At 51.5% G+C, this 12708-nt stretch overlaps 1 protein-coding gene across 1 annotated transcript in view; it reads right to left on the bottom strand.

The window, feature by feature from the left end:
• Nucleotides 1–12708, bottom strand: part of Rab6b (RAB6B, member RAS oncogene family) — a 59729-nt gene that overhangs the window by 30015 nt on the left and 17006 nt on the right. Inside the window, exon 2 of the mRNA XM_038322813.1 lies at nucleotides 700–758. Within this exon, the coding sequence (XP_038178741.1) occupies nucleotides 700–758 (59 nt within the window). The remainder of the gene's footprint in view (nucleotides 1–699; nucleotides 759–12708) is intronic.

Genomic DNA, 12708 nt, shown 5'->3' with positions numbered 1-12708 from the left:
TGAGGAAAATTCACTTGTACAACAACCCTACCACCACCACTGAAACCAAGCAGATATGTCTCTGCTCCCCAGGATTTTGATGTCACCTAGAAAGGGTCTGTGGCTGACCCCAGACCACTATTCCCAAACAAGATCCAGAGGTCATTATGTGCAGTCTCCTGACCACACAGGGCAGGATAAACTCTCCAACCACGCCTCTCTGTGGGAGGATGTGCTTCAGCAATGGGCATGGGGGCTGAGTGTGTGAAGTCCAGGGAGTATGAGTATGTATATGCACGGGTGTGCGAGAGCCTCTACGTGTGCGGTCTGGGTTTTGCGCACGTAAAGTGCAGCAAGTAGAACACGAGCAGTCCGGAGGTACAGCCGCTCTTAGGTTTCAGCCTGCCCTCTTCTGCCCGTCTCCCAGCATAACCAAACATTGTAATGGTTCCAACCCCTCTCTGGTTTAGGAATTTCTCCCTAAAAACAAAAAATAATGCTTCCTTTTCAACATCTAGATTCTGAGATCATTTTCTGTACAGGCCCAGGACTCAGGGAAGAAGTTTCTTCAAAGCAAAAAGACGCCTCAGAAACCTGGAGTTGTCCTCCTCTGATCTCAGCAGTCCCTGGAGACAGGCTGGCAGTGGTTTCCAGACAGGAGCCACAGGCAGAGATGAGAGGCAGGGGAGAAGGGAGGAGTGAGGGATGTAGGGCTCTCACCTGGTAGGTGTTGTCAAAGCTGTCATACATGAACCTCGTGATCAGAGACGTCTTCCCGACTGCAAGACAGAAAGGAGAGAGATGTTCAGCTGAAAGAAGACGAGTCAGATGGCCAGGTTCTTTCAACTTGAAAGAGAGACTGGCTTATAAGAACCACAGGAAGGCGGGAAGCAGACCCAGGAAAAAGGCCCCAAGTCAAGGTGCTGAGGGTCTACACCAGGTCAGCTCCAGAGGCACTCTTGTCAGATGCCAGGTTACCATGGAGAAGGAGACCTACTCCTTCCCCAATTCCTACCACACCCAAGTCCAGGTCTGTCATGGCCTTGGGTACCAGAGGACATTCAAGGCCAACAGGATGCTCTTCTTATAGCTGCCCGTGTTCCCTGGGCCACACCACCTCACCATGGGGCATCTGCTCACAGAGTTTCCCGTTTATTCAGCTTACACATTAGCACGAAGGGGCAGGGAAGGCAGCTGTCCTTTCTTACTGTCTCTCAAGGGCAAGCCTATTCCCCAGGGAGCCCACTGTGCCTGACTGTCCACTCCAACGCTGGGCCCTTAGCATCCCTAGATCCCACCGTGAAAATGACAAGAGGATTCCCAGATAACGTGACAACTGCAGGCTTACCCACACGTCTGTAAGCACCCTAACTGGGGCAGCAATGTCCACAACTGAAAACTGCTAGTATGGCTAAGAGGCCAAGAGTCTCTTGGGAGACCCATAAACGCTGCTAATTTCCCAAACCACAGGCTTTGGCTCCTGACACAACCCCATGCAGCTCCCCTGGGACATGGCAGTGACAGGAATGCCAACTGTTGTACTTCTAGCCATCTGGGAGGGGAAGAAGGATAAGAAAGGGACATTGGTTGGGTCACGACACGGAGCACTTCTCTACTCTTTCCTACCAGGACTCTGCCACAGTCCTGGGAGGTGCAGAAGGGAGCGGCAGGAGACAGCTATCCCTGACAAGGAAGGCAAAGGTGCCTACGACCATGAGCTCTCACTGTTCTGTCCTCTCCAGGTCCAGCAGACCATGGGCCGACACTGAGACTGGAGGCATGGCTAGCCACTGCCTGGGTAGGGCTGGACAACCCAATGATCCCTGGAAAGGGTCGCTGCTAAGTCTGATTCTACAGACATGTAACACTGCTGACAGCCCACACTGGTGAAAGAGGGGCAGTTACCTGACCAGGAGGCCCTGACAGACCAGGTTTGGGCTGCAGTCAAAAGACCCAAGTCCGACCCAGATGGGGTCAAATCCCACTGGGGCACACTTTAGCTGTGTCACCTTTGAGGTCGTCACTCCTCTGGACCCCTTTATAACATGTCAAAGCAGTCAGAGGATGTAATCAGAAGTGAGTAAGGAATAAAAGAGAAAGGTACATGAGAAAGGCTGAAGGAGGGATCGGGTCACTTTCCAGAATGACAGATGAGGAGAAAAATGAAACCACTAGCACGAAGTTTGTATAATGAAGAAATGGATTCCTCTTTGTCTTGGGGTGGGGACACTATATGCTTGGATTGGAATTTTAGGGGTAGTATCTTTGTTTTTCCTAAGCCTTACTCACTATACCTGAGCGTATACCACTGAGGTGGTGGCTCCCTAGGTGGCCTCAGGATGAGGCTGTCGATTGTGGAGCCAGTCTAAATTCCAGAAAAGGGAGGAAGCCTGGAGACTGAGCTCCAACACTCGGACAACATCCAACCAGCTCTGTCTACACAGTGAAATCCCAGTAAGAACCCTAGACACCCATGCCCTGGAGAGGCTCATGGGGGAGAGTCTGCTGGGTTGTGAACAGACAGATGTGCCTTGAGGGTAGACAGGCTATAATTCCCTGGGGAGAGAGCCCAGCCATTCTGTATTCATGACAGTCCTAGAGCTCACTGATTGGGGAGGCATGCTAGCCTGTCTCTGCCTTCCCAGGGCTGTGAATCCAGACGTGTGGCACCACACATGTGACGTGGTGCTGAGGAGCCAAACTCTTCAGGATTGCACGACAAGCTGCCAACTCAGCTCTCTCTCCACTGCCCCTCATCCCCGCCACTGCAATCTTAGGAGTGCTTTCCTGAGTCTGTTATTGAACCTGAGGGGCACTGGGGACTAGTTGGTCAGAAGTATCGATGTCTTGGGATCCCCCAAACATTTTCCAGCTCCTCTACGTGGAGACAGTTCCTGATGGCCCGGGCACCCTTTCTCACCCTTCCTCAGGCCCTCATGCTCTTTAGAGCATTTGTCTGTTCACTTTCATTTCTGATCAGCTGTGTTTTGTCTCAGCCCCCCCTTGGGCAGGGTGGAATTGCAGTGTCTCTGTCCTGACCCTGGCTTCTGAGGTCTCTGGGCTCAACAGTCTTCAGGGGACTGGACTGACTGCCCTGCTCTGGACACAAAGCATGACAATGCTACAGGATGCCAGGAGCTGCAGGGAAAGATGTCCTCCATGGCTGTCTCCAGAAACTCCCAGGAGGCCTGAGTAGAGCTAATTACATCCCCTCTGTCCGCCCACACTGGTCCCCACCATGGCATCAAATGAAAGAGCTCCATGGCTCATGCTTGGGGGTGTTCTCTACCAAGCTCACCTAACCCTGAAGGGCAGAAGCCCCTTCCCTGTCCCTTTCCTGCCCTTTACAACAGGCCTGGCTAGAAGATGCTGGCATCTGGAAATCGACCTGATTAGGCACTGCTATAGGTCATGGCAAAAGGGAGGGCCCAGAGGGGTAGCAGCGCTCAGCATGCACCGGGACACGCAGTAGGGGGAGGGGCAGAAACTGCTGGTAAACCTCAGCCTTTAATCCCTGCAGGAACCCTCTAGAGAGAGCCAGCCTCCCACCCTGCTTCATCCTCAAGGTCACCCCGTCTCCCTGCCAACAACGGCTCGCAGACATACTGCAGCAAAGCAGGGCAGGACTTTATTAGAAACAAGCAGCGGAAATCATTGCAGAGCTCTCTCTACCCTCGGCTCAGGGCTTGGCAACACTTGTTATCACCTGGATGTGCAGTCCCACACAACTAAACCGGGAGCTGCCTTTTTGTTCCTTCAGCCAAAGGAAGGTGAGGAAAGTCACCCCTGAGCACTGACCAGAACCCCCTAGGAAGGAGGAAACACCATGCTCACTGGGCCTCTACTTAAACCAGGCAGGGTATTTGGCTCTGTCCTTGGGTCATCTTGGGAATCCTTGCTTCCATCCTATGCATTAAGATACCCAAGGTCACAAAGCAGACGGGCAGTGGAGCTGGGATAGGAGCACAGCTCTACCGCAGCACCTTCGCCTCAGCCACCGCTCAGAGCTGCTTCATGTAGAGGTCTGGGCAAGCAACAGATCCTGGGGTCTGTGAGCAGAGCTGCTGGTGGGAGGGTGGGGTGGGCAGCAGGACCCCAGGCAGCAGGAACAGTGTAAGCAAATCCAGAGGCAGGGGATGGGGGAAGCAGGGATGTCCATTAAGAAAGGAGAGGAGAAGGCCGGGATCTCATGGGGATATTATGTGGAGGACCCTCAGTCTTAACCCTGCCTTACAGATAATGGAGCCAGACCCAGTGTACGAGGAGCGATGTGAACAGAAAACATTGTTCCCAGAAGCTCTGTGAGGCTGCAGGGTTGACGGAAACAGAAACTCCTTGGGGCCAGCTGTGGAGGACGACAAAGGGCAGATGGAAAGGCTAGGCTGGCAGGGGCATGGCAGCCATGGATGAAGCTTCCAAGGCAGTGGGAGCTCCAGAAGAATCCTTAGCACAAAGGATATGGATGTGCACAGCGACGGCAGTTCAACATTCCCACCACAGGCTCACAGAGTGGTCCCCATTCCACATGCTCTCTCTCTCTCTCACAAGTCTGGGACTCATTCAGGGGCCGAGTCTGGAGGGTCCCGACTCCAATGACAGAAATGACACTGTGCGACTCCCGACACTGTGGGGTGGGGGGAAGGGCAGACTGCCTGTCTGAAGTGGGCTCCTGCCCTAGAACTGGGCTGTCACATTTCATGAAAGCCCACTCCAGCCCATCAGGACGAGATCACTCTAGTGTGTTCGTGTGACAAGCAGCTGAGACATACCCTATCTCAGGTGACTTGTGCATGAAGGAGCCGTCTCATTCTGAGACCTCTTGCCTCAACCTCTAGGCTGCTTTCAATGCTGTGTGCTCAGAAGCAAAGCATGCTTGCCCTGCTGTGTCCTGCTCCAATTATGAACCTGAGCCAGGTACGTATCCTCCTCCTCCTCCTCCTCCTCCTCCTCCTCCTCCTCCTCCTCCTCCTCCTCCTCCTCCTCCTCCTCTTCCTCCTCCTCCTCCTGCTGCTGCTGCTGCTGTTGCTGCTGAGTTTGGGGTGGTTTGACAGAGGGCATGAGCTACTCAGAGTCAGTTCAGGACCTCATCCTGCACGGGGAGACTGGCTACAGAAGCCACCCTGGAGGTGGGGCAGAAGTCTGGTGAGAGATGGACCATCTGAAAGGATGCAGGGGCAACAGGGGTGAAAGAACAGAGGAGGTGACAGGACCCCAGAGCAGGCCAGAGTCAAGTGAGAGCCCAGGATGGATTTAGTCACCTGGCTTTGTAACCAGCAGGCGATGGAGCCATTCTCTGGACTCCAGCACCCAAGGAGAGATCAGGTAATCGGCTCGGATTCAAAGCACCACAAAAGCTTTCCTTAGAAAGATCAGATCAGGACACACACGTAGGCCCTGACTCCAGAAAGTAAATAAATAAAAGCAATCATTCAGTCTCATGAGCAAAGGGTCTACGCCTATTTCCCATGAAATAGCTTTATTTTCTTTGAACTCTCTCCTGAGCTGCTGGACCAGGCTCTTGCACACTCTTGCACACCCACAGGCTGTGAGGCACTCAGTCCCACACACCACGGCAACGCCACCAGCTGCTGGACAGACTGAACACTGGCCCGCTCCCAGTGCCTGCCTGCCTGCCTGTCTCCTCAGGGTCCACGCACTACACTTGTCTCCCACAGTCTGTGGGCCTCCGTGACTCAGCACAAGTTCCAGCCTGACAGATTTCTGTACATCTGCTGGGTTCTAAGTAGCTGCAGAAGACCGAGAAGTTTCCGCACTCGGTGCCCTCTACTGGGTGCTGACTCTGACAGGTTCATTCTGGGCACCAAATTCACAGTGAGAAAGCAGGTTGCCCTCGAGAAGCCCTGGTTCTGTGGAGCTAGACCCCACCACGAGTACCTGAAATGACAGACTTCAGGGAGGTGGCTGCAGTGAGGCCCTGCTCGGGGAGTCCTAGCATCATCTCAGAGGGGAGGTGACACCTAGGTTGGTGGGGAGAGGTGGAGATGAAGATCTGAGGACTGAGGGATGGGTGATCCATCACGCAGTCATTCACCTGCACCATTCCATCAGCGCCATGTTTGAGAGTTGGTACCCATGAGGGCGTGACTTGGGCCCAGGTTACAGGATGAGAGTTGCATGCATGGCCTCCCTCTATGAAGGATACATATCCTCCTCATCTCCACAGTGAGTGTGAATGTAGGCAGAGAGATGGCTGCTAGGGCCAGGGAATGCGACAGAGCCCAGGAAATCACCTGCCGGCTTGGAGGGTCTGCAAGGCCTGGAGAAACTTTAACAACCATGCAGAGCCTTGGCCTGCAGCCTGCTCTCTGCTCCAGCCACAGTACTGTCCCTACCTGCTCGGCAGCATTCTCGGGCAGAAATGCACCTACCCTAGTCCTCCATGGTCCAGGAAGCTCACGTCCTGGATGGCAGTAGCATGTAACTCATGGTTACAGCCCAGGTGCATTGCCTGCCTCTGCGATGCTGGGGTTTTCAGGAGAACAGGCATAGTGCCAGGCACTAGGTCTCTGCACCCTGTCTCCAGCCCTCATCAAGGCGGATCTGCAGCTCTGAGAAGGTGGCCCTAGGGGCTGAAGATTCGAATCTGCTTCCTTCCAGCTCAAGCCGCCTCCTCTGAGGATGGGACCAGCCTACTCAGCTGTCCTAACCACTCAGTTTTCAAGACACAGATGGGAAATGCTGTGGGGATGCTGGCAGCCCAGGGCCTGAAACTGGCAGGGGGACAAGCCACCCAGACCCTGCGGCACTGTTTCATAGCACCCTCAAAAGATGCCTGCACCTTCCCCTGCAACCTCCTCACACGGAATCCTCGGTCACTGGCCCAGCTGCGGAGCTGCGGCGTGTGTGACGCCTAGACCCTGCGAGGGGGAGAGGAACAGAGGAAGACAGCAGCTACCTTTGTCTGAGTCTTATTTCCTTTTTCGTGCTAAAGAAACAGAAAATCCAGCCCTCTCCGACTGTGAAAGAAAAATATGCCTGGGGCCAGGCTCCCCCCTCCACACCCCACCCTGCCACCCTGTTCTCAAAGCAGCTTTGACAGCTCCCACCTGAGCCCTCAGGGCCCGGCTGGCTCACTGTAGGCTAAATGAGGAAACAGGTGAAAAATCCCATTTCAAACCTTTCCCCCACAGACTCAGACGGTAATTAAGAAATATGCAAAGCTCTTCATTGGACACTTTAATTAAGCGTGTTAATTCCCTCTGCCAGCGGATGCTCAGCTGCTTGGGCCTCACTCAGGGGCCAGTGAAGCTGGAACATGGAGATAGAGGGCAGAAGGAAGAGGGAGGCTGGGGACAGCAAGGTATGGGGCAGGCTGTGTGCGCTGACCCGCTGGCCTCACAGCCCCCCACAGGCCCACCTCCCCATCCAAGCCCAGTGTCCCTGGAAGCCTGCCCTGACTCAGCTGTAGAGTCATTACCTCCCTTCACACTTGCTGGAAAAGTGGGTACAGAAGGGAGTTCTGGCTCTCTACCCGACCCTGATTGGCTACAGACCTTGGAACCATTATGACCCCCTGAGGGCTGCAGTTGTTTTGAGCAAGAAAGAGTAGGATCAGGGGGTCCACAGGAATTTTGGCAACATAAAAGTCCACACATTGGGGGTTGGACAGGTGGCTCTGTGGTTAAGGGCACTTATTGCTCCTTCAGAGGACTAGAGTTCAGTCTCCAGCACCCATGTTTGGTGGCTTACCACCTGTCCCTCCAGTTCCAGCTCCAGGAGGATCTGATGCCTCTGGGCTCCGTGGGCACATACACACAATTTCAACAACAACAGTAACAACAACATTTTAATTTAAGAAATTAAAAATAGGTGCAGGAAAGATGACTCTGCGGTTAAGAGCACTGTCTGCTTTTCCAAAGGTTCTGAGTTCAATTCCCAGCAACCACATGGTGGCTCACAACCATCTGTAATGGGGTCTGGTGCCCTCTTGAGGAAGAGACCTGGTCAGTAGTCCTCATCAACTTAGACCATGAAACTCAATATAGACAAGTTCAACAGAACCGCTATATATGGGCTGCCCATGCATGTTTCAGCATTGCCAAAGCATAAATTTCATTTTAAAAAGAAATTAAAAATAAAATGGAGGCTGGGCAGTGATTGGACATGCCTTTAATCCCAGCATTTGAGAGGCAGAGGCAGGCAGATCTCTGTAAGTTCGAGGCCAGCCCGGTCTACAGAGCAAGTCCCAGGAGCAGCCAGGACTGTTATACAGAGAAACCCTGTCTTGAAAAGCCAAAAAAAAGTAAATAAAGAAGAAACCAAGAAACCCCCACTTCACCCATGTAGAAAGGATATGGGCAGAAAACAGAAGGGCATGAATAAAGGTTCCATGTTGCCCTAATACTACAGGCAAGCATGCTCCCCTCATCCAGGACCCATCAGGTATGCAGGGTGGGTGGTCCTCCAGACACCGTTATCAAAGGCCTGAGCCCATTGCTAGGGCTTCGCATGGTGATCAGACATTCATTGGAAGGCCCAGCCTCAGTTTCCCTTTCTATACAAACACTCTTGGCTGTCTTCCTGCTTCTTTTTCCAGTGGTTCCTCCTTCAGGAGAAAGGAAGGGGAGGGAAGAGCTGCCCACAGGGCTGGGCTAGGTGAGACCCTTCCAAAGGTGCCCAGCCTCTGGCTGCTCAGGGGGGCTCAGCCCCTTCCTGCCTACAGAGGATCGTAGGCTCACCTTTGGTTTCCTTTTTTCTCCCACTTCCTTTCTGTCTCCACCCCCAGGTTTACTAAGACACAACTGACAAAGGAAAGCTATATATAGTTAGAGCATACGATGTGAAATTTTGCTGCAACTCCCTCTCTATACAGATACAGACGGATGATAGGGATACGCACTATGAAATGATACAGCAGTTAGTTTAACTAATGTATTCATCACAACACAGCTACCTTTCTGACATGTGTATATGTGTGCCTGAGTGTGCGTGGTGCATGTGATTTGTGAGTATGATGTGCGTGTGCGTGGTGTGTGCATGTGGTGTGTGGTGTGTATGCCTGTGGTGCCCAGAGGTTGACATCATGTATCTTCTTCAGCTGCTCTTCACCTTATGTGTTGAAGCAGGGATTCTCACTTGAACCCAGAGTTCTTTGGCTCACCTGTCCAGCCAGCTTGCTACAGGGATAACCCATCTCCTCCTCCTGAGTGCTGGGATCACAGGTGGGTATGACCACCTGATGGGCACCAGAACGTCAATCATCACATGTGTACAGCAAGGGCTTTACCCACCATGTCATCTCCCCAGACTCCCAGATACCTTTTTTTTAATGACAATACTTAGGATTTGCCAGACACACAAAGACACAGCCATGTGGTTTCACCTGTAAGTTCAATCTTCAGAAACAGGGCTCAGGGAGTAGCTAATGGCACAGGGTGGGGGAAGTGGGGAGATGTCAGGCAAAGGTACAGACTTGAGCTAGAGGTGAGTTCTGGAGACCCAGTCTCCAGCAGGGAGAGGACAATCCACAGGCTACTGGACAGCACTTCACACTGTCTGCTTCCCTCCTTCACTCTCCAAAGCCTGGGAACTGGTGCATTAATCTTGTACTCTCCCTACCCCACGCCCAGCCTCATGAGATCCCAAGACACTGGAAATCATCATTGCCCAGCCAAACCTAACTGAGATTTCCTGTTCTCCCCTAATCCCCAAAAGACCCTTGGGGGTATCTGTCCTGGCCAATCCCACTGTGAGATTTAATGATTTTGGGTGCATCAGCCACAGGAATATCCTACTCCTTAACCCAAAGACAAAGCCAGTCTTGGCTCAGAACCAGGGAGCAATCAGTTTGAGCTCTGACCTGAGGCTTTTCCAGTACAAGGTCAGGAAATGACGTGGAGCCCCTGGCTCCAACTTCTATTACCTGAAGTTAAGAGGGCACAAAACGTGGACTCGAAGAATGGTAGGTATAGAACTCAGTTACTAGGGACATGGGCGACAAAAGGGAAAGGGGACATCAGATGGCTGAGGACTGAGGAAGGGAAGCCAAGAACTGGACACACAGGTTTGCCCTCAGGACACTGCAACAGAGACACCGTGTCCCAGAACAGACTTGAATGCCAGAGCCCAGGGCATTCTCGCAGAAACACTGCAGAGGGCTAGATCTGGGACAAGAGTCTGGGACTGAGGCAGGCACCATGCATGAGAGATGGGACCACTGACGACAGAGCAGTGACCTGCTCCATCATCGAGACCCAGCCAGGGCTAGTATCCAGAGCTGCTTGTCAAATGATGGGGGACTAAGGGGGTAGCAGACCCAGCTAGTTTGCCAATGCGCCATCCACACAGGCCTTGGCTTTGTCTAGGCTCACTGGTATTCCAATGAGGCTGAACCAAATGGTTTTAAGACTGGAATCTGCTTTGATATACTGAAGGATCAAAGTTCCAGAAGGGCTCCTTTACTGTTGTGGGCAGAATCCTCTTACCCCAGGGCTTCAAACCTTACTCCTGTCCCCACTTCCCTTTATCCGGCCCAAAGCCCTGAAGCCAAAGGGGACTGAAATCTGGCTGTCTCCTGTGGGGGGAGGGCAGAGGGGAGCTGGGGCGGCCCACAAGGAGGCAGCAGTTGTATTCACTGTCTCAAGACTGCTGTGAGCCAGAAGTACCTGCCCTTACTGAACTACTCAGGTAATTTCTCCCCGTGCCAAAAAGATTGTTCACAACTCTTGAAAATCATATTTGAACATGAAATTGTTAAATATGGCGCCTTCCTATTAATAAAACCAAACAATTTCCCAATCCCTGTTAGGAGAAGCTCCAGCTTGCCTCTCCATTGGAGACAAGGAGGCACACAGTAGCCCTCTCCCTTCAGATACTCACACAAGACTCTACTAGAGGACTGGCGTGAACGTAGTGAGGTGGAGAACTCATTACAACCTGAATTCTGCATTCAGAGGCAACCATCCTAGGAGTATGGCCTTACCGGTACCCAGAATCAGAACTGCGCCTCTCCAACACCACTCCTCGGGACTAAGGTTGCTGCTCCAAGCCTGGGCCTTTGACCTTCATCCTGAACTATCCATCACTCCTCCAGTGCTCAGATCAGCTAGACTGTGACATTGGGTCTCTGGTTTACAATTACAAATTCAGGAGGGCAAAAGGTAGGTGAGTAAAATAAGGATGTATGAGCAAAGTTTGCGCATCGAAATGTATTTCACATCACCTTCCCCAGGTGGCAGCCTCCTTTTCTTTCCTGGCAACTGAAAAAACTCAGCAGGGCCAGTTATAAGATTCATGGTATAGTAGCTCTTACTTACCTACAGGGTATTCATTCTAAAACCTAAACATGCCTGTAGCCACAGACAGTACCGAGCCCTATATAAACTATGTTGCATCTTTATCATACTTGTGATAAAGTTTAATTTCTAAATTAGTGTATGAGACTAATAATAATCATAATGTAACACTGCAAGTATAACAATTCATCATTATTAAAGTTATATGGATATCTTACCACCTGCACTCAAAATACCTTATTGCACTGTGTTAACCTCACGTCTTCCAGTTGGCCATGGTAAGCAGTAGAAGTGAGACAGATAGAGGGGTACCATACTACTCATGTGATTAAAAACCAAACCAGATGTGAGATACTGAGATGGTTTTTATGAGATGTGTTCCAAAAAACATTAGAAAAGGGTCTGGAGTGCAGAAATTATAGCCACTCAAAGGGCCAATATGTACACTTATACTGTGTGCCATCACTACCAGAAAAACCACGGCTGATGATCAGACCAAGTCAGCCTTCATAATCACGGACTCAGGATAGTGTCCTGAGTGTCCATAGAAACAAACATATGAGAAACCCAAGATCCAGTGAGTTTAGCTTCTGGTCAAGCTGGATTAACAGAGACCAGATACATCATCCCATTCAAATGACAGACAAAGACAGAAAACAACAACGTAAAATAACGGCTTCTAGGCAATGGCGGTCCTAGAGAGACACGCGACAAATGGCGTGTGCCCCACAGACGATGCCTGCAGAGTCAGAGGAATTTGGTACAGCCCTAAGAGGAGGAGATGGAGCTGAGAGCCTAGGGGATAAACAGCTGGAGTCAACAAGACAAAGTTCCAGAGAAGAGGACCAAAGAGAAAGCTGTAGCATCTACGAGGGTCTCTCTCAAGTCTCAAGGAGAGCGCTGAGCAGCCAGTGTGTAGAGAAACTAACTAGTTGGGGCAGAGGAATGACCTCCCCCTACAGCAGAGGAAGCCATGTTTAGTGCCCACACAGGGCTGGTGACAGCCCTTGTTCCCACCAGTCACGCAGAATGCTCATCGTTTGAAGGACACTGGGGGACCTCAGAAGTGGGCTGCAATTCACTGAGTGTTGCTTAGGACCCAACTAACAACTCTTCAGAATATTATAGGAATACAAAACTATGCAGTGCCTAATAACAGCAAGTTCCTGGTACCTGATACCCAATAAAAAATATCACCAAGTGAGGCTGGGAAGATGGCTCAGAGGTTAAGACCACCGGCTGCTCCTCCAGAGGTTCAATTCCCAGCACCCAAGACAGATCACAACCATCTGTAATTCTAGATCTAGGGAATTTCATGCCATCTTCTGGCCCTTTCTGGGCACTGGGCACATCTGTGGTGCACAGACATACATGCAGGCAAAACACCCATACACATAAGGAATAAAAATCTTGAAAAAAAATCACCAGGCATGCAAAGAAGCCTGAAAATGGGAACATAAAAAGGAAAAAAGAA

Source organism: Arvicola amphibius, chromosome 3 (assembly GCF_903992535.2).
Source record: "Arvicola amphibius chromosome 3, mArvAmp1.2, whole genome shotgun sequence".
NCBI lineage: Eukaryota > Metazoa > Chordata > Mammalia > Rodentia > Cricetidae > Arvicola > Arvicola amphibius.
This window is presented reverse-complemented; position numbering and strand designations above follow the sequence as displayed.